The 23,514-nt window shown below is 35.7% G+C and overlaps 1 protein-coding gene and 1 long non-coding RNA gene across 5 annotated transcripts in view; one reads left to right on the top strand and one right to left on the bottom strand.

Annotated features, from left to right (window-relative positions):
• The window catches only part of LOC105153240 (uncharacterized), a 354,849-nt gene that overhangs the window by 168,004 nt on the left and 163,331 nt on the right, over positions 1-23,514 (top strand). For all 4 annotated transcript variants that reach the window (XR_015547195.1, XR_015547194.1, XM_087412646.1 and 1 more), the window contains exon 3: positions 22,836-22,919. Coding sequence is in view for 2 of the 4 variants with exons in the window: in XM_087412646.1 (XP_087268772.1) it covers positions 22,836-22,919 (84 nt within the window). In the remaining 2 variants the exon portion in view is untranslated. The remainder of the gene's footprint in view (positions 1-22,835; positions 22,920-23,514) is intronic.
• Positions 1,189-4,788, bottom strand: LOC147907457 (uncharacterized). The gene is made up of 2 exons (XR_015547200.1): positions 3,653-4,788; positions 1,189-3,560 (listed from the first exon to the last, which is right to left on the bottom strand). It is a non-coding gene; the product is annotated as an uncharacterized LOC147907457 (long non-coding RNA).

Below are 23,514 nucleotides of genomic sequence, written 5' to 3'. Positions count from 1 at the left end.
TATCAAAAATCGATATTTTTGAAAAATCTACATATTTTAAGTTACAATTAATAAATAAAATTTTATTATTTAAATAATATAAAAGAATAATAATATAAGTAGATAAAGGATTATACATGTATAAATATCATCATAGTATAATTAAGTTTATTAGGATTAAGTTTAGAGGATGCAACACTCGCTCTAAAGCAAGAAATCCGCTCCTACCGAGCGGTCTCCGAAGACTGACAGAAATTATAAAATTTCTACTGTTTATTATATTAAAATAGAATTCTTTTTAGTTCTACATTTTCGTGTATTTACTTTTATACTATCTCAGTAAACATATATTTAATAAAAAATAAAGGGAGACCAAAACGCCGAAAACTTACAAATCATGTGTGGGTCCTAAGTACCCTCTTTAAACTTTTGTGCATTCTCATCGAAAATAATGCAAAAAAATACCCTTACAGGCTTATCATATCTATGGACAGCTAAATTTTTTTTCAACCTCAATCCAGGTATTCAAATTATATTATAAAAAAGTTACAGCAATGTAGAAAATCGCATGGAGTACATTATGTTCGATTTCCTAAGGTTAAGAATCATAATATACAATTTGTTTACAAAAACATTAATTTATTTCTTATTTTAAAAATCATAATATTTATAATTTGCAGCGCATACAATTTTATCAGTAGCGTTCATTAATAATTTGCACTCTACGATTAAAATTTCATCATAAACTTTACGCAATTTTTTTAACGCATCACATTTAGAGTTTTTAATTTTCCAGAAAAATAAAATCGAAAAAAAAACCTAGATTTCTTCCGATTTTTTTCAGAAAAATACGAAAAATTTTAAAAATGTTCTTTTAAAGTATTTTTAATTTTCCGAAAAAATAAAATTGAAGAAAACATTTTATATTGTATTTTCCTAGTTTTTTTCCGAAAAATACAGAAAAATAAAAGAAATATTCTCTTATAGTGTTTTTGATTTTCCGGAAAAATAAAATCAACGAAAAAAACTAAATTTTTTTTTATTTTTTCTAAACAAATATTCTTTTAATAAATTCTTTTTCGCCTATATTTTAATTTAATGATAGAATGTTGCTTTAAATTATTTTAAATTATTTTTTACAAATAAATAGAAGATTTATCTCTGTTTATGCATTATTACATACGAGGTCTGTTCAAAAACTATTGCGAATTTTGTGTTTTTTCAAAAATTATTTATTTATTCATGAATATCTATTTTGTCCCCTTCAAAGTAATCCCCATCAGATATTATACACTTGTGCCAATGTTTTTTCCAATCCTCGAAGCACTTCAAAAAATCATTTTTTGTGATCTTGTTCAGCTCCTCCTTCGATGCCGTCTTTATCTCCTCAATCGTAGCGTAGCGTCGTCCTTTCATGGGCCTCTTCAGTTTCGGGAACAAGAAAAAGTCACAGGGGGCCAGGGGAATACGGTGGCTGCGGCATCATTAGTGTGTTGTTTTTGGCCAAAAATTCGCGCACAAGCAACGATGTGTGAGCAGGGGCGTTATCATGGTGCAAAAGCCAATTTTTGTTCTTCCACAAATCTTCCGGGCGTTTCTGACGGATTGCTTCGCGCAAATTATGCATAATTTGCAGGTAATATTCCTTATTGACCGTTCTATCTTGTGGCAAGAACTCATGATGCACCACGCCTTTGCAATCGAAAAAAACTGTAAGCAAAACCTTCACATTCGACTGAACTTGGAGCGCTTTTTTCGGTCTTGGCTCGTGCGGCAGCTTCCATTGGGATGATTGAACTTTGATTTCCACGTCATAACCATAAACCCATGATTCGTCACCAGTTATGACCCTCTGGAGCACATTTGGATCGTCGGGGACAGAGTCCAACAGCTCCTTAGCAATGTTAATGCGATGCTAATGCGATGTTAATTCGATTTTTGGTCGAAATTGAGCAATTTTGGTACGAATTTCGCGGCGACCCGTCTCATGCCCAAATCATTGGTAAAAATCGAATGGCATGAGCCAATCGATATGTTTAGGTCCTTAGCAACTTCTCTAATGGTGATTCGACGATTGGCCAATACTATTTTCTTCACTTTATCAATGTTTTCGTCTGTTGTTGACGTGCTCGGGCGTCCGGCACGCTCTTCGTCGTTCACATCTTCTCGGCCCTCTGAGAACATTTTGTAACACCGATAAACGTTGCTTCGGTCCAAGATAGCTTCACCATATGCCACAGTCAACATTCGGAATGCGTCCGCGCACTTAATTTTGTTTTTCACACAAAATTTAATACAGATTCTTTGATCCATTTTTTGGAATAGGCAAAAATCGAAGACGAGCCAAAACACGTACAAGCAAAGCAGCTGTCAAAAATTAATTGAACATTCAAAATGGCCGAACTTGTCGGCATAAGTGAGAGACATGAGTACCAACATAACGCCACAAAAAAATCGAAAATCGAATATACGTAACCCGCGGAAATTCAAAATTCGCGATACTTTTTGAACAGACCTCGTATATGATAGGTTTTTCGCGGATGTGTTGATTGGTTGTAAGATGGAAAAATTCTCGAGTCTAGAAATATTTTATGCTGCAGCCATAAGATATGAACATACCTGCAAACTTTATCATACGTATGTAATACGTAATACTTTGCAATACATATGTAATAACATACTTATAAGAAATTTGTTCTTTTTCCGGCATTATACTCCGGCATTAAACTTCTTACGGTTTGTCTTTCCTCTATTTTTTTTTCACATTGGAAAGAAAAGGATAAATATTTCCGTATAGGAGATTCAATTCTGGTATTTCTTTTTTTAATTAATATTCAATGTCTTTATCAGAAGAGAGAGAGAGAGAGAGAGAGAGAGAGAAATACAATATTTAAAAAAATTTTTTTTTAATTTTATAAATGATCATGACAGGAAACTCTATTCATATATGATTTATTTCTTGGAATTCTTAAAAGTAAAAGAAATTAGCAATTTAATGAAATCATTAGCATAAAGGACAATAAAAATAAAATTATCTTAGAAGAAAAAAGTCTGCAAAAATATGGTAAGAAAAAAAACCGAAGAAACCCATTCTTTTTCAAAATTTCCGAGAATTCGGACTAAGAACATTAATCACATTTATTATTAATAGAGTTTTTGGCGTATAATAGTTATAAATTGTTGAAATTTTTCATTAACTTTATGTACATTCTGCATTATCCAATGACTCGCATGCTCAATACAATATTCGAGATTCAGCATAAATAACACGATTGAAGGCTTCATGTACATAAAAGTATCGAGCGATGTGAATTTTACTATATTTTTGTTGCGTATTTTTACAATAAGATCATGAATTTTCCACGGTGTAACTAGTGGTGTTGACTGCACGTTGTTGTATTATTATTGATGGGCCATGGGAAATATAATTACCTCGGTTGTCTCCAATACTATACATACTATAGTAGTATAAAATAATGAGTTGATGCCAATTTCTAGATATTTACTGCGATGTGAGTATTGGGGCGAATCTCTTCCCCAAAATGAGTTGCATATTGCGTAGTAGTTTCGAGGAAGATGTTCTGTAAAAAGAATAATAAATAAGTAAGCTGCAGAAAAATATATAAAAAATTGTGTGTAAAAACTTTATAGAAATTTTGTTCTAGATACGAACTGTTTTTTGTACGCGTTATCCTCTTGAATGTAATAGTTCATCTTTTTACCGTATATTTTCAAGAGCTTTTACTATTCGATTTCCCCTGAGTAGCTAAAACGGTGATGTTATCCGGATTCTTTTTTCAAAGGGGTATACTCGGAAATTTCAAAAAATCGATTTTTCAAAAATCACATACTACTATGATAGCATAATAAATATATAAGTTATATCTAATGTCCGGAAAGCCGTTTTCCAAAACACATTTTGCAGTGACTACTGCCATTCGGAACCAGGTTATCTGAAATGAAAAAAACCGAAAGATTTAGTTAATATATGAATTTATCTAGTCTTTAAGGGGATGCTGGAGCGAAGACCGAAATTGATCAAGGTCGATATTACAGGTTTTCATTTCCATTGTATAAGCTGCTTACGCCCTCTGAGTTAATATAATCATGCAGGAAATTCGATCGATTAATTATCGATATTCCGTTTCCTACATTACCATCTTAACAGGGACGTGTATTAGGGTCGGTTCCACAATGTAAGATTTATTTTAGAAAATTTTCCAATTTTAGAATTGAAAAAAAAATAAACATAATTGAAGTTAATCTTATATTTGTAGAATCGGACCTTAGAAATTTAGTTGCATTATATACATATTTAGTTGTATTATATACACATGCAATGTAGGCCGTGTTCTAATATATATCACCAGTACTAAAAGTCTGTAATATACATAAAATACAGATTTTTAATTAATAGATATATCGATACGAAGCCGTAATAGCACTTTTTTCTTACATCCAATGCCATTTTTGGTTACGATAATATATTATCATAAATGAATATCATAATATATATACATATGGATATTCATGCAGATATTCTCTATGTCCATTTTTATGCAATATTAAAATTTTATATTATAATGTGTATAATGATATATAAAATGTAATTCTAACGTTGTATATAAAAAGACATTCATGAATACGAATTACAATTACATTTTATGTGTATTATAATATATGTGTATATACACAATAACACAAAAAATATTATACTATTATTGACATATTAGTGAAGACATAAACATGTTAGTGAATTAATGATATATGCAATATTAAAATTATATTTTGTACATTATTGTGTATATGTACATTATAATACATACAAATTATAATTTATATTCACTAATAATGTTCTGTTATATGTTACGACAATGTTAGAATTATCATAGTATAATGTACATACAATTTTCTATATTAGATATATAGTCGACATATTAGTAATGTATAAGTACTATAAGTATCTATCTCTTTTTATTAGACAGAGTAAAAAGAGTTACATTATGTATGTGCAATGACGTATTCATTTATATATATATAATATATATATATATATATATATATATATATATATATATATATTAGGTGTTGGAATTAATTCGTAGCGTTTTACAAGTGATGGGAAGTACTTTCATTAATGTATTTTTTAATGCTCATATGAAATAAATAACATTCTTTCATTAAAAACGCTACGAATTAATTCCAACACCTAATATATATATATATATATATATATGAAACACGTGTCTATATATTGACAATAATATATGTTACATCTTGACTAAACCTAAATGATATTGATCATAGGAAAAAGTGATACTACAACTGTATTTCGATATTCACTGCGAGTACTGAAAATAGGTAACTATAGATTTTCAGTATTGACAGTGTACATTGACACATGGGCCTAAGCATTTTTCCTGTCGTACAATGTCATTTTAGGTCAGGATGTGATATGTATTAGCTATACATAGATATATTGTATTACACATATAATATACATAGCTATACCATTTTTTGCTATGTTTAATAAAAATATGTAAAAGATAATCATGTTAAAATATTAGTGATGTACTTAAATATAATACACACATAGGCAATATTGTACAATATTGCATATATGTACTATAATGTAAATATACATACGTTGCAGATAGAAGTTATCAATGCTAAGCTGTTTATGCATTCCCTATGTTTAAATGTGCAATATTAAAATTGTATACATATATAAAATATATATATAAATATAAATATATATATATAAATATATAATGCGTATATATTAGGTGCGCAACTAAGTTCTCGCTGTTATTTTGATGAAAATGCAACTTTATTGTGAAAAAATGGTTACAAATGAATCATTGAAAGTATTGCCCATCGCTAGCTACTACTTTTTCCCATCTTTCTGGCAAAGCTCGTATACCATCACGATAAAACTGTTCATCTTTTGAGGCTATCCACGAATCAAGCCATTTTTGGATGTCTTCATATGAGTCGAACTGCTGGTCAGCCAGACCATGTGCCATCGAATGGAACAAGTGATAATCGGACAGTGCAATATCTGGAGAATATGGCGGGTGGGGTAGGACTTCCCATTTCAGCGTTTGCAGGTAGGTTTTAACGGGTTTGGCAACGTGAGGCAGAGCGTTGTCATGCTGTAGAATCACTTTTTCATGCCTCTCCGCGTATTGTGGCCGTTTTTCGCGCAGTGCTCGACTCAATCGAATCAATTGAAGTCGATACTGTTCCCCAGTGATGGTTTCGTTCGGTTTCAACAGTTCATAATAAATAATACCGACCTGGTCCCACCAAATACACAGCATAACCTTCGCAGCGTGAATATTCGGCCGAGGCGTCGACGTAGAAGCATGACCGGGCAGCCCCTATGACTTTCTTCTCTTTGGGTTGCTGTAATGAATCCATTTTTCATCACCCGTCACGATGCAATGAAGAAAACCCTTCCTTTTTTGTCGCTGGAGCAGTTGTTCACAGACGAAAAAACGACGCTCAACGTCCCTTGGCTTCAACTCATAAGGAACCCAAGTTCCTTGCTTCTGAATCATTCCCAACGCATGCAATCGCTTGGAAATGGCTTGGCGGGTAACTCCTAATACTGAAGCAAGCTCTTCTTGCGTTTGGCACGGATCCTCATCGAGCAATGCCTCCAATTCAGCGTTCGAAGGTTTTTGGCCTTCCTTCACGCGGACGGTCGTCAACATCGAAATCACCGTCTTTGAAGCGACGGAACCAATCTCGGCATCTTGTTTCACTTAAAGCAGCATCTCCGTAAACTTTTTGGAGCTCTCTATGCGCTTCAGCCGCCGTTTTCTTCGAATGAAAGAAGAAAATCAATACTTCCCGCATATGACGATTATTTGGCACAAAATCAGACATTTTCACACAACCAAAAGAATATGACGTAAAAACAAAATCACTAATGTTTCAAAGCGGTTTGTTTACCATATGTCTAAGCTTGGTTCATGACGTTTAGGTTATGTCAGAATCGACCAGCACTTACTGCTGGAGCCATTTATTGACAAACAGCGGGAACTTAGTTGCGCACCTACATAAAATGAGGATTTATCAGAGGATTCGTAATTTGATTATTTTTTTTAAGATGTTACGTCTGATCATCTGCGTTTGACTATCGTTAGCTTTGATTTATGTTAGTTGTATGTATATTCTGATATTGAAAATATAAAAGCATATATCACTAATATTTAATCATAAAAAACATATCTCTTTTTATTAAACGTAGAAAAAAAAGGACATCAATACATCTTTTTGTTACACGTAACAAAAAGAGATGAAGTAGCTACACACGTATGTGAATATGAATTAGAAATATATTTTATAATGTACACATCATAATGCACATAAAATATAATTCTAATATTCACTAATGTGTCTATATTATATCTGCATGAAAAGCTAAGTATGAGTAACTTCTATCTCTTTTTATTATGGGCCTTCTACAATAACACATTAGTTACAAATCAGAAGTCAGAAGCTAAAAATTGATCAATCACAGCCAATTTTTAGCGTTTGACTTCTTATGGCTGATTTATGGCTTATAATTGTAAAAGGCCCATTAACATAATAAAAAGAGATGGAATAGCTACATATGTATGTGCAATGTATTTACGTACTGATAATACATGTTACATCCTAAGTTAAAATGACATTGGGAATAAAGGAAAAAGTGCTATTACATTACACGTGTAAACATGTATTTCAAATACATGGTTGCATCCGAAAATATATCTAAGTCACAGTCAGAGTGTTCATTTAGTAAAAATATACTTATTGTAACTTGCTGTTAGTCAATGTACATTGACCTGTAAGTGTATATATTTGCTAAAACAATTTGAATATGATATACTTACATACATTACAGCATCGTACAAAAATTATGCATGTGACTATTGACTGTGTAATGTTAGGTTGTATATATATATATATATATATATATATATATACATATATATATATATACATATATATATATATAACATATATATTATATAGGGTGTCCAAAAAGACTCCGGATTTAGGAGCTGAATATAAAGGTGACTATAACTGATCGTAAAGGAATGTGAACTTGTATCGACATGCATAGTACGCCAAAATATAATGCGTTGCCTTATGATTCACGTTCTACGATTCAATTACGATCATCCTTGTGCTAAGGCTATTACATAACGTTTTTAGAAAAAACGCTTCAGACAAAACTTGTAAGGTTTCAAAGAAGTTATTTACTGATATTCAGTTTTTTTTCTTCATTAGTTTCTTTGTTTCGGTTATGTCAAGCAATTAGCTTTTGATTCCATCATGATAATGCATCTATTTGCATTTCTTTAATTGCAGACGCAAAATTCTATAAATTGGTTCCGTAATTGTATTTCTCCAAATTTAATAATCGAAATGCTTCTGCCAATAAATTAAAAATAGTTAGTCCACGATAAACGCCTCTGACATTTATCTGTAACTAGCCAAAGCACGATTTATGGCTGTGGCATTTTGTTATAGCTAGCCAGCTCACAATTAACGCCTCTGACAGTGAATTAAATATAGTCAGCCCACGATGAACGCCTCTGACATTTGTCTATAACTAGCCAAAATATGATTTATGGCTGTAACATTTTGTTATAGCTAGCCAGCTCACGATTAACGCCTCTGGCAGTAAATTAAAAATAGTCAGCCCACGATGAACGCCTCTGACATTGGATCATAATTAGGCAAAGCACAATTTATTGTTATAACAATAAATTTAATCATATCACTTGTATGATAAATAAAAGTGATATTTTCACGAATAACATAAAGATGCTAACATTTCTCATTCTGGCTTTATAAAGTGTCAACAAGAAACATACATCACAACCAATTTTGGCCTTCTAGAGTGCCTTCCAACAAGAGACACAGTGCGACACGGTGCATCATTACAATCTTGTTCGATAATACAAGGATGAGATATTGTACTGTATTGTACTGAGTCGCTTGTTATAAAGCACCCATAACCTTCTCTTATCAAAGGCAAACAATATTCTGCTATTACATTTTTTCTATTTTGTGGACAAAAAAACACTATATACATATATTGGGTCATCTAAAAAGTATCCGCGATACTTTGTCACTAGATATATGACCATCAACACACATCTAGTGACAAAAAACCGCGGATACTTTTTAGATGACCCAATATATATATATATACACACACACACACACACACACACACACACACACACACACACACACATATATATATGGTTGTGTGTAGAACACTACTACACTACACTACATTGACAGTACTGTTGTGCGGCAATGATACTGTGAATGCGGGTCATACTGGTTACAGCTGATTGACTCGTATAACGCCGTTGTTTTCTACACATACAGCGTCACGCAAAATGATATATGTATTCATATATGTATATAGATATATATATATATATATATATATATATATATATACACATACATACAAAAAATTTTTATTTATCATTCTAAGAAAAAAGATACATAATCGATATCATGATCACATTATCTTTTCCTTAGCGACTAATTAAGAAAAGGCGTTCACCGTATCTAAATCCACGTTATTGTAAAAAAAACTCTCTATTATCTCTGAAGTTCTATTATTGATACGTCATTTAAGTGTATTATCCAGGTTTATTCCACTAAAAAAAAATACAAATAGATGACCAGATGTATGATGCGGTAAAGTAAAATTTTACATTACATTCTGTGGCACAAAAACGTGATCAGTAACTCTTTGAAACTGAATGTATCATAAAAATAATAAAGTAATATTTTAAAAGTACATTACATTTAGTAAAATGCATTAAGTTATTAATATGATGTTCAATCACCATTATTAAGAAAATACAATATTATATTATGTAGGAAGGAAAATATTTTCATGACAATTTGCTGGAAGGTATGGTCGCAGCATGTTTCTTATACTATGATACTCTTGAGATACACGTCCACGCGTGAGCGGTTCGACCGTCAAGCGTCGAGCGGTTGTGAAAGGAAAAGTAGGCAGCATTTCAGAAATCGGCTCGAAATGCGCAACTAATTTCGAGCACATTGAAGTACACGTATATAATTTCTGAAATGTTATAAAAAGTATATTTGGAGTAATATGTTTATTAATAACGTTATTTATTAAATAAAAATTATGAAAAAAGGAAAAAGCAGAATCAAACATAAGGTCTCCAATATTCTAATCTTGCACCCGAGACCACGCTGAGTTCTTGCAGATCACCTCGACGAACGCGATACATACAGTGCACGGAAAGTCGTAAACTATTGTATATCTCATCAATGTTTACGTTTTGAAATCATTTTTACTATTATACGTTAATGAGAAAGATATATGATTAATATAATTTAATAAAAAAAAAAATGAAAAAATTTTAATTCACAAATACGGTTGCCAGTTCTCCGTTTTTTTTTTGCCAGACTTTGATTGCTTGGACTAATATTTAATACTCCAGCAGACGACAAAAATTGGAGATTTTCACATCTGCTGGAGTATTGAATATTAGTCCAAGAAACCGAAATCTGTCAAAAAAAAAAAACGAAGAACAGGCAACCGTGTTTATGATTTAAAATTCTTTCAATTTCTGTTGTTTCGATAGAGCGAGACAGAAAAAAAACAAAAACGGATAGAAGCTCCGATTGTAATCGGTGAGTCTCCGCGCGGACACGCCGAACTGGGCTCGCTAGCAAAATAATGAATCTGTCTCTGTCTTTCTCTCTGTGGTCGCTTGTTTCTAGCGACCGAAAATATTTTCTCGACGATCTCGACCGCTTGGCGTGTATCATAAGGAGGAAAGAGACATTCTAGACAATACATATTTTTATTAAATTATATTAATCCTTTGCCCTACGATTTAAGTTACGATGGCGCGTGCCATAATTAACAGTTTGGAACATATTGTTTATGTTTGGCCCGATAGACATACCACGGCTCTCATCAATGATACTTATGTTTGGCCCAATTTCTTTACCACGAGTCTCACACGATATTAGTGAAAGAGTTAATCATATACCTTTCTCATTAATATATAATAGCAAAAATGATTTCAAAACGTGATAGTTAACGAGATGTAGTTTACGATTTTCCGTGTATTTTATGTACCACGTTCATAGAGGCGGTCTGCAAAAACTCAGCATGGTCTCGGGCGTTAGGTGCGAGATCAGAATGTTGAGGATCCTATGTTCCAATCCTGCTTTTTCCTTTTTTTCTTAATTTTTTTTTAAACAAAGAACGTCATTAATGAACATATAGCTCCAAATATATTTTTATAAAATTATAGAAATTATATGTGTACTTAGTGTGCTCAGAACTAGTTACACATTTCGAGCCAATTTCTGAAGTGCTGCCTATTTTTCTTTTACAACCGCTCAACAGTCGACGGCTGAACCGCTGGATCGCGCGTGGACATCTCAGAAGCATCACAGTATAAGAAACATGCTGCTATCATACCTTCCAACATAAAAATTATCATGACAACATTTTAGCATGAAAATTATCATAAAAATATTTTCCTTCTTACATAATTGTTATTTTCTTAATAATAGTGATTGAACATCATATTAATAAGTATATACATTTTACTAAATATTATGTACTTTTAAAATATTTACTTTATTATTTTTATACATTACATTGATACATTCGGTTTTCTTTCAAAGCGCTACTGACCACGCTTATGTGCCACAAAATGTAATATCTTTTAATATAGAATACTGATAATATCAATTTAAGACTAATAAAAGAGATACAGAACGAGATGCGTAATTTTAAACTGGAATGATTCAACTTCAATAACTCCGTGATGTCTTCTTTATTCAACATGTGAATAAAGAAGGCATGTTGAATAAAGAAGACATCACAGAAGACTAAGGAAAGTAAAGGATTGATAATTTGCTAGAAAATACGGAGCATATTTCTTAGTGCAACGCTCCTGAGATACACATCCGCGTGCGATCCGGTGCAGCTCAGCTGTCGAGCATTGAGCGGCGGCGGCAGGGGGAAATAAGGCGATGCTTCAAAAGTCGACCCAAAATTTAACATGTATTCTAATAACTATAGGAAGAATACCGAATCACTTTAATAGATAAATAAAAGTTATTTATATATTGCATATAATGGCACATATAAAGGCTTTTTGATTTGTTAATTATAAAATTATATTGACATCATCCTTATAATTATATTAATCATCCTTATAATTATATTAATCGCACTTTTGCGATTTGATTGATTATCAGAATTTTCATTCGGATGATAATTATAAAAAAAACATTTCACAGAAAATACTGATCGACGTAACATTATTACAGAAACATGATTCCTTTTGGATTTTTTCTAAAGGTAAATTAAAACGTTTAGAAATACACATATAATTTCAATAATTAAATAAAAATATATTTAGCCTGTAATATATGTTTGTTAACATGTCACTTATTAAAAAAAAAAAATCATGAAAAAAGAAAAAAGGAATTGATCATGAGATCTCTAACATTCAGATCTCGCATCTTACGCGTGAGACCACGCCGAGATCTTGCAAATCATTTCTATGAACGTGGTATATAACGCTCATGGAAAATCATAGAAATATCAATATCCCATAAATTATCATGTTTTGAAATTATTTTTGCTATTATACATAAATTGGAGGGATATAGGAGTAGCATAATTTATTAAAACTTATATATTATCTATAATGTTCCTTCTCCTCTTTTATTATACACATTGAGCGACCGAAATTTTCTAGAAAGCATTTTCGGTCGCTAGAAACAAGCGAGAGATGGGGGGGAGGAGAGGTGAGGAGAGGAGAGGAGAGGAGAGGAGAGGAGAGGAGAGAGAGAGAGTAGAGGAGGGGGAAGGGAGAGAAAGGGGAGAGAGGGGGAGAGAGGGAGAGGGGAGAGAGGGAGCGAGAGAGAGAGAGAGAGAGAGAGAGAGAGAGAGAGAGAGAGAGAGAGAGAGAGAGAGAGACTCTGAAGGATAGACTCGCTGTTTCGTTCGACGAGCCCAGCTCGGCATGCGGAGTCTCACCGATTACAATCGGAGTTTCTATCCTTTTTTGTTTTTTCTCTGTCTCACTCTGTCGTATTTCTGTTTCAATAATTTGTTCTGCAATTCAAGAATGTGATTTCTATCGATTCTGGCATCATCGTCGATGCAGTAAGAACGCACGATTCCTTCTCTAAACAACGATCCTGATATATATAATATTTCTATATATACAAAAATATATTATTATGGCGTTTCGGGCTGATAATATATTGCTGGTTTATTTACAATGGTTCAATCCATTTCTCTAGTTGAATAGCAATACTACTTCGTTTGCGTGCGACCGATAGGAGGAATGGCGCTTCTTACTAAGACTCGACATCCGAGTCGAGTCAAAAATGTGCTGTATACAATAATTTCAGACCTTGCATAAGTAGCTGGCGATTTACAGAAAATCTCAAAAAACAATACTATGCTTGCAGAAACGAGTTACGAGCTTTAGTATAAGAGCAAAGTGTATTCGAAAATTTCATTTATATGCTACGTCTGCTACGAGATTGCCGCTTGTCGTTCCGACATCCGATCAGAAAGAAAGCTCAACCGAAACACATCACGTTCCGAATCTTGATATATGCATGTGTAAATAATTCAGTAAATAATGTTTAGACATGTGTTGTATATATGTACACGCACCACACGCGCGCGCGCGCACATACGCATACATACGCACACGCGTGTGTATTTATGCTATTATATATAATATATATATGTATATATATATATATATACATACATACATACGTACATACATATACACACACACATATATATATATATTAGGTGTTGGAATTAATTCGTAGCGTTTTACAAGTGATGGGAAGTACTTTCATTAATGTATTTTTTAATGCTCATGTGAAATAAATAACATTCTTTCATTAAAAAACGTTACGAATTAATTCCAACACCTAATATATATATATATATATATGTTATTTTATATGCATCAATAATTTACTAAATAAAATGTATGTAAAAGACAGAACAGTGTAATTAAAATAATTATTTTCATTTGTATTCATATGTAAATATTATGGTATGTTTCTTGTTTAGGAAGAAATTATTTCAACAAAATTGAAATAACTAATATCATATTTATTTTATTATTTTTCCTCTCAAAAGAAAAAACTTTGATCAGGGCACGTTTTGATTGATATGGACCTGAGTAGGTTGATAATTCAGATCATTTCTATGGTTCAGCGACGCACTTTTCATGACAGCGCCGCTGTCGGAATATCGCGGAACTAAAATACTGCTCAGTTTCATAGCTTCACGTCAATTTCACTCGTAATATACAAACGAAATTTTCGGATGCACCTTTCCCTTAAACTAAAACTCCTACCGCGTTTCTAAAAGCATGGGATTGTTCGTTTAGGTTTTTCGCAATTCGCCAGCTACTTTTCATGAACGTGCAAGATCTGAAACTCTTATATGCAACACATATTGTTATGTGTTGACTACAGAAGCCGATAACAAAACTGTAAGTCTTTAATTTTCTTTCGTTTTTCGTATTCAAATGTAGCTGGCGACTTGCGTTGTTGTCGATACTTTAATTGTGGAGAAGGATTTTTCAATCTATAAACACAGTTACGAGAAAGATGCTTTTAAAATTTAATGATAAAACAGAACACTCCAGCATCCCCTTAACACTAAAGCCCATCTAGCAATACGCGTACTTAACTCCTTTTTGCTCATGGTTCGTTAAAAAGCCGCACAATCAATAATTATTTTAAATTGAATTCCTAATAGATACACTCGGAATTTTCTAAGTGTCTCTACTATCGCAAGCGCCTCCAATTCGTAACTCGTGTAATTCCTTTCCTCTTTTTTAGTCTTTTTGCTCATAAAATATACTGGGTGTAATAAGTTATCTTCGTCTGAACGCTGCAGAAATATAGCTCCATAACCGTTTATACTTGTGTCCGTATGTACTTCCGTTTCTTGTCGCGAATGATATATTTTCAGTACTGGATTCTGAGTTAGAATCGTCTTCAATTGTATGAACGCGTTTTGAGCCTTATCATCAAAATTATAAGATTGATCTTTCCGCAACATGTCGCTCAACGGTTTCGCGATTGTAGAATACGAAGGTATAAACTTTCTGAAGTAACCCGTTAATCCAGAAAGCTTTGAATATCTTTTAATTCTTTCGGCTCTGGATAATCTGTCACGGCTTTGACTTTCTCTCGGGAAGAATAAATTTTGCCTTTTACTATATGTTTTACTATATAGCCCCTTTTACTATATGACCTAGAAATTCGATAGTTTTTTTCACGAATTGACACTTTTTAAAATTAATTTGCAAACCATAGTCGCTAGCTGTTTTTAGTACGATTCGCAAGCGTTCCAACGCTTCTTGTTCGTTTGCTACCGGCACGATCAAGTCCATCCACGTAAAGCAACACTATATTTTGTCTAATCCAATCTCAGAAAGCAGCATTAATATATCTTTGGAAAACCCTCGGCGAATTACATAATCCAAAAGGGACTTTCAAGAATTGATATTGACCGTTCGGAATGAACAAACGCCGTATTTTCGACTCTCTTTTTCTACGGATATATGAAAAAATCCATTTTTCAGATCTAACGTACTAAACACACAAGCATCCTTTAATTTATCTATTAGATCTTCAATTAGTAGTAAGGGATGACCGTCCTTTTCTATGACTTAATTTAACTTCCTATAATCAATACATACACGCGGTGATCCGTCCTTCTTTCTTATAACGACTATTGGACTCGCGTATTCCGACATACACTTCTCAATGATTTCGTCGTTTAGCCATTCCGCTATTTGGTTTTCGACTATTTCGCGCTCAGATGCCGGTAATCGTCGCGGTTTTTGAAAGATAGGCCTTTCGTCTTTTGGTACAATACGTATGCTCACGTCCGTTGTCTTATTTACTTGATACGTTTCAACAATTGTCTCTACTTCTTCGCGTATTTTCGGATCCGTCGTGTTACCAATGTCTAACGGTTGCTTTTCGATCACGTTGATTTGTGTTAACAATTGAGCAGGTGTTGCCCTTCGTATAGTTATTCCGTCGTTATTAACGGTCATTTCTGTCATCGCTAGGAAATCGCTACCAATTATTACGCTTGAATTTATAGCTTCATTTGGCACAACGTGCACTATACACGGATATTCATCTACTTCTACAATTGTATTTACGCAACCTAATGAATGCACTTCGTTTTTTTCCAAAACCGGTTAAACAGATACTATTTCCTCGTAGCTTATCTAATTTCATTTTATCGTAAACATCTTTGCACATTACTATAATTTGACGGTATCAATTAACGCATTAACCCGCACACCGTTTATCATGATTTGTTTAAACATTCTACCGCTCGATGAATCAGTAACCGTATTAATTACCGCCGTCTTTTTATCGGCTATCGCTTCATTATCGTCTGACGCGTTACACAGATTTACCGTGTGCTCGTATTTTTGACACTTAAAACATTTTTTAAGTAAACCTAATTTTTTCTTCTTGTAGTCTTTAAATTTGTGTCTTTTACCGCCGCAATTGTAGCACCACACGTCTGTCTCCTGTTCCTTTTCGCTACTTTTTGGTGTTGTTGGTTTCCTCGCTTCCTCTGTCTTCTTCGGCATGTTGTTCTTCTCTCTCGTTCTGATCCTCTCAGAATTTTTCTTCCGAATTGCTTCGTATACTTTAAGCTTCTCCTTGAATTCTGTCAATTTTTTAGCTCCGTACAATATCATCTTGCCCTGTGCGTCTTCTGAAACCGGCATTCCGCAGAATCACGCTTCTGTCGGATAACATTATTACATAGTTCTTGAGCGTGCTAGTTAGAGCGTGAGCGTCCTCACGTTTTTATTACGGTCTCCACACCATTGAGTTCATATCAAATCTCATCGAATATGAACGCGACGCAATTATTTCTCAATGCCACGTGAACACCCTGAACCACTTTGTTCTTCGTCAGTTTTCTCTCGACATAGAGAAAGCATTCGTATAGCAGTGTGTACAGATCCTGTTGCTGTATGGGTATTCTCATCGCTGTACCTGAACGTTGTGTTGGCGAACAGGTTGTACGTGTGAATCAATCTTGACGATGCGATGTCGATCATCTTCAATGTTTAGGATATTGATCATCTCAAATGTTGCGCACCGCGAATCCCAAAGACTTTAAAAATGTAACGTTCGATGCGCTGAATTTCTTCTTCCTGATGCAGCTGGATGAGTGAATATTATCGAGCGTGACGTCTTCGCCTTCGTAAAGAATGCATGCCTCTGCGCTCCGTTCCGTTCAGCACGATCATCTCACGCTCACGTTATTACTGTCGCTGTCATACATGCAATCTAACGCCGATCTCCTCTCCGCGAAAATCGAGCAATCGTCCGTTCTGGTCGACGACGCGTATCATTAGATCTGTAATGTTCCGTACCGTGATCGGCAGTTAAATGATCTGCGTCGGCCTCTCCGATATCTTATATTCTGGTGGCACGCTCGGCGAAAATTCGTGTATCGTGTGCGCGCTTTTGCCGTTGCTATACGCGCCCGCGGTCACGTTACACTCTACGCGGATAACGTTTACGTTCATTATATTGATCGACACGTCCGATTCGTGCCATCTTAGCGGCTGCAGTATACGCTTCGACGAGAATCCCAGCAGCGATCCAATGTTGGGCTTATCAAAGTTTATTCTGTATGCACATCTAATCTCGCAACTAATTGTGTTGTAATTTGTGCAGAGCGTAATCGGGTATTCTCCACCCTCACTTCGGTGTCATTGTTGTTATTGTCACCACGCACTACGTCAATCGTTTCAAGCGTATCGCGGGCGTGTCCGTAAAATCGCGCGTTTCAAAAATTCATTTATGTCTCGTACTTCATACGAATCCTCGGGAATTATAATTTCCGCGTCATCTTTGGCGAAATAAAATATGTTGTTTGATTTGTTCACGTTTGATACGTTCGTCAACGTATCGTGTGATAAGTTTCAAAAATTGTCAAACCGAGCTCGTAACTCCGTCACTTAAATCTATGGGGGGAAAGTAGTTCACCGCGAGGACGGTGCTCTTCCCGCTCAACGTAAGCGTCAACGACATGACGGAAAAAGCGTTCAACTAATATTAAGATTTCACAGCATCTTGAGTTTTTTTAAATTCACGTGCGTCTCATTCTACCGTTTGTAGAAACCGCAGATACATCTGTCCGCAGAAGCTCTGATCGTACGTCTGATAGGACGTGCGATTGTACTCTATTGTCGTAGCACCGTTCCTGAAATATCACCATTCCCGAATCGCACCACTTGGGCGGTCGAAAATTACCGAAACTATCAAAGTACACGACGCGGTTGTTCCTCTTCGCGTATGCTGTCCAGTGAGTACCAGGCCTCGTTGCATTGTGCGGATTCACGATACTGCTTTCGACGCGCGCCGCTCGTCGGTAACGCATTGCGCATGAAAACACCTCTAAAGTGTGGTACGCGCATATTGGATATGCTCACGAGCATGTTCAATTGCACCTTGGTAGTTACAAAGGCATTTTTATCGTCTCTTTGGCGTTTTTTTTTTTTGCAGTTACGCTCTGTTCGCGTTTATACGGGCCAAGATATAGTCCGCGTCCCTGTTCCGTGACGTTACAGCTCTTCGAGCTGACGTCGCACGGTTTTGCCGTCATTTACTGTTTTCGCCACGCTGGCCGTTCCGCTAATCAAGGACCTGAGCGCGCCCAACATTGACAGATACGGTAACGCACCGTTTCATTTCGCGGTCGGAAGTATCCGCTTTTTCGTCTCCTTTTTCCTCATCGTCTTCTTCTTCGGTTTCATGCCGATCTTGATCTTTGCTTTCATCGCTGCTCAGACAGCAGCAGCGGCAGCTTTCTCGCTCAAAGAGGTTCGAATTTCTCGCGACGATACGTCCTAGCGCTTTATCGGCGATTACCTTGTCCGCCGCGTGTCTATCGATGAGATCATTACTGCAAGAATACGCAATGTCGTGTTCTCGGCACGCTGTTCGCGTCTAGTTAATTTATATCCGCATCACCTCTGGCTAATCGCTTCGAGTGCCCGGGCCGCAAAACTGGTAACCCGCAATGTGTAACTCGAAAGGAAGCGCGTTTATCGCTCGATTCAGCAGACCGCTGCGCGACGCCGACATTCGCTACAATCCTTTATCTTTATTGCGGGATCGTGGATGTGCGTCCGCTGCCATGGCTAATTGTAGTGCTCTTCGCAGCGACGATAGGTTCGAATCTCTGAATTGCCTTCATATATTCCGGAAGCTTGTCCCAGACATATTTGATGTCTCCGTTCATACGTAAGAGTACGAACTTCGATATATATTGCAACGATATATAACTTCGATATACAGGGTGTCCCATTTTAATTGCCCACCCCAAATATTTCGAAAACTACACATCCTAGAAGAAAAAGTTTTAGACAAAAGTTGTAGGGTTTCGAGGGGGGCATCCAACAGTGACCTTGACCATGACCGTTACCATGGCCGTCAAGGTCATTTCAAGGTCAAGTCAAAATTTTTAAATGGAACGCCCCTTTTTTCACACCGCAATTGAAAAGAGGAAGAAATTTTACGTCCGAATATGACCTTGACCGTGACCTCAATGTCAAGATCATGTCAAGATGAAATCCAAACATCTTGAAAACTATGTGCTCTTGCAAAAATATTCGACACCAAAGTTGTGAGATTCGGCGGGGTTATTTAATGACCATGATCATGACCTTCAAGGTCATTTCAAAGAATTAGAAAGAGGAGGAAATTTTACGGGTCTGAATTTTGTGTGATCATAAAAGCAAACTCCCAATGAAGAAAACTAGTTATAAAGGACCATTTTATGAAAATTAACCCTTACTCCGTAACCCTTTGTTTCGGCACCTTAAATCTGTAAACCATGGTCTTTTAGATCCTGTGCCTTTTTTAAACGGTAAAAATGCTTTGAAAAATCTGCAGAAATTCATGGAGCTTCTTAAAATCCTCAACTACAAATCCCAATTAAATATTTCGGGAAAAATAATTTTTTTATACATTTCTTATTTGAAAAAAGTGGAAAAACCTATGGAAAAATCACTTGTTCTTGCACTTGCGGCAGGATCTAAAAGACCATGGTTTACAGATTTAAAGTGCCGAAACAAAGGGTTACGGAGTAAAAGTTAATTTTCATAAAATGGCCCTTTATAACTAGTTTTCTTCATTGGGAGTTTGCTTTTATGATCACACAAAATTCAGACCCGTAAAATTTCCTCCTCTTCCTAATTCCTTGAAATGACCTTGAAGGTCATGATCATGGTCATTAAGTAACCCCCGCCGAACCTCACAACTTTGGTGTCGAACATTTTTGCAAGAGCATATAGTTTTCAAGATGTTTGGATTTCATCTTGACATGATCTTGACATTGAGGTCACGGTCAAGGTCATATTCGGACGTAAAATTTCTTCCTCTTTCCAATTGCGGTGTGAAAAAAGAGGCGTTCCATTTGAAAATTTTGACTTGACCTTGAAATGACCTTGACGACCATGGTAACGGTCATGGTCAAGGTCACTGTTGGATGCCCCCCTCGAAATCCTACAACTTTTGTCTAAAACTTTTTCTTCTAGGATGTGTAGTTTTCGAAATATTTGGGGTGGGCAATTAAAATGGGACACCCTGTATACTGCTCGGCGCTCAAGTCCCGAATATCGGAAGCATGACACAGCGCGAGATACATTTTGCTATTGCGCGATTCGCGGGCCTTCAAATAGTTGTTGGAGAGCGCACAACCTTTAGTGCGAGCATGAAATTCGTGCGGGAATCGTTGACGATACGTGTCACAAACTGTGAAATTGCAAATGGAAGCAGCGCGGAGAAGCGCAAGCACGGCGAAATGTTGCCGAGTAGTATACGCACGATCATTTGCGGCCCACAGGTATCTAATTGCGGTAAAGCAATGTTCTCATAAGTTTGCTCGAGAGTCCAAACGGCGTACATTTCGAGAACGTCTACTCGAAATCGCTGCAATAATCAAAGTATCGATATCTCAAAAATTTGTTTACGTCTACTATATATTTTACATGTCTATATATATTTTACATTCTCCAACAACAGTGACGTCGTTTCATCGAGCGAGACGCACCCAAATTCTATGTTTATCTTTGATAACGTGCGACAAGCAGGATGCGGTGAGAGAATATTTTTCGATGAGTCGTCACGTGAACGTTGACTGCTTCTATCTCTATCAGACGTACGCGAGAATACCTAAACATCTGATACGCGACAACGCGAACTTGTTGATCCTGTTCAAACAGAATTGTATCAACTTGAAACACGTTTACAACGATCACGTGAATATGGACATGTCGACGAATTTTGTTTGTTGTGTCGCGACTGTTGTGTCGCGACTGTTGGCAACAAAAATATGTATTTCTAGTGATAGACAAGGATAGTGCTATTAAAGACGGGAGATATCAAAAGAGATATTTAATGTTCGCGATACCGTAATATGACCAGTCGTTGTCGATACGTCAGAGACGAACATGCGCGAGCATAAATCCAAGAATTCGCATAGCGTATCACATTTCCTCGTAGAATGAAAAAACTCTCGAAGGTTGAACTGGTGAACGGGTATGCCGGCTAGACTTGGATCGCGATCCATAGCCAGGGGACCATCAATGATGTTTGCGCTTGTTCCTCTTCGAAAAGATCGGCGAGCAACTTTTCGACGAATAATCTTTCTGATTCGACATGTTAGGAAGATAATACGGAAAATAATGTGTTAAAAAATACTTATTATAAAGAACACTGCTGACTACATGAACAGAAAACATAATGAAGAAACGAAATGGCGCCAGAAGTAACGCGCGCGTCTGGCGCTGCGAGGGACCTAAGAGCGCTATCCTTCTTTTTGGTTTTTTGAGCAGAAACTGTGAACATTGATGTAGCCGGTAAGAAAACGTGACTACATAGTTTATTCAGACGAGACTACGGCATAATCTATATTATCACTCACACACGCGCGCGCGCACACACACACACACACACACACACACACGCCGCACGCACGCACGCACGCACGCACGCACGCACGCACGCACGCACGCACGCACGCACGCACGCACGCACGCACGCACGCACGCACGCTCTAATCTAACAACTGTTCATAGCTGTTAAATATCAGTCTGATAGCTGTTCGATAGCCGTTCGATGGCTGTTCGGTGGCCCTTTGATAGTCGTTCGATGACTGTTCGATATTGATTCGATAGCTGTTCGATAGCCATTCGATTGCCGTTCGATATGTTTAATTGCGCTATGATACTCGAAGAGCTGCAACAGATAAACATACTAAGATGGAATCTTTCGAGCGCGACATCTTCTTGTATACTTTTTGGCTGAGGCATACGATTTTACTCGAGACATTGTACTTTTTGCTACTAATATATTAATTATGATGATCTATTTATAACTAATGATCTATTTACTGATAAAATGCTGAAGCTTATTTGCGGCATTGTTCGAACCTGTGATACACTTTTAGGCTGAGGTATAAACTTTTGCACGTGGCACTATACTTGGACTGAGGATTCTTTTTCAAACTGATATCATGTTGTCACGTACATTTTTACTATAAACGCACGATCTCCATGATTTGTTAATTTGCTTGTCCAGCCTGTGTTCGTTTATCAAAGTAAATTTTTGGAAAAATGGCGAATATTAACAATTTAATTGGTTGTGCAAATTATACTAATATGCAGGCAGTTGAAAAATCTGTGGAATTAACAGATAGTGTGCGCAACTTGCAGCTGGAGGTTACTGGCACCAATCAACGTGTACCATGGGTTAGAAGTTAACATGGACGTACGAAACGATGAGCTGATAGAGAGAACGTAAGTATTTCATTATTAATTCAGTAATTAGTAGTAATACTAGTAATGCATTCGAGAAAGATGAGAATATTTTATCAGTTATTTCTATCAGGACTAAATCTCGGTATCAGTATTTTCTCATCTTGATGGGTTAAAATTATAGATTATATCGTTCTATTATATATATATATATATATATATATATATATATATATATATTGATATGTGTGTGTGTGTGTGTGTGCGTGCGTGCGTGCGTGCGTGCATGCGTGTGCGTGTGTGTGTGTGTGCATATATATATATACAGGATGTCTCAGACCACTCGTCCACTCTTTTTATCTCCGCAGGATAAGACCTAATCAAAAATATATTCAGAATAATTCAATAATCATATAAAGTTGTGGGGTTTAAAAAGATCTATTTATTGATCATATCAGTTTGATCTTGGGTGGCTTTGCCAAGGTCTAATCAAGATCACATCGATTTTTTTAAATGAAACATCTTACTTTTTATTCTAGAAAATAGCTAATGTCTAATAGCTGATGTCAAGAACTTTCCAAAACGTTATAATAAAGTATCTTTTAATTAAGTAAATCTCAAGTTATGAAAATTAAAA

The sequence above is a fragment of the Acromyrmex echinatior genome, chromosome 13, assembly GCF_024713525.1.
Source record: "Acromyrmex echinatior isolate Ae372 chromosome 13, ASM2471352v2, whole genome shotgun sequence".
Taxonomy (NCBI): Eukaryota; Metazoa; Arthropoda; class Insecta; order Hymenoptera; family Formicidae; genus Acromyrmex; species Acromyrmex echinatior.
Note: the sequence above shows the minus strand (reverse complement) of the source record. Positions and strands in the feature narration are given on the sequence as shown.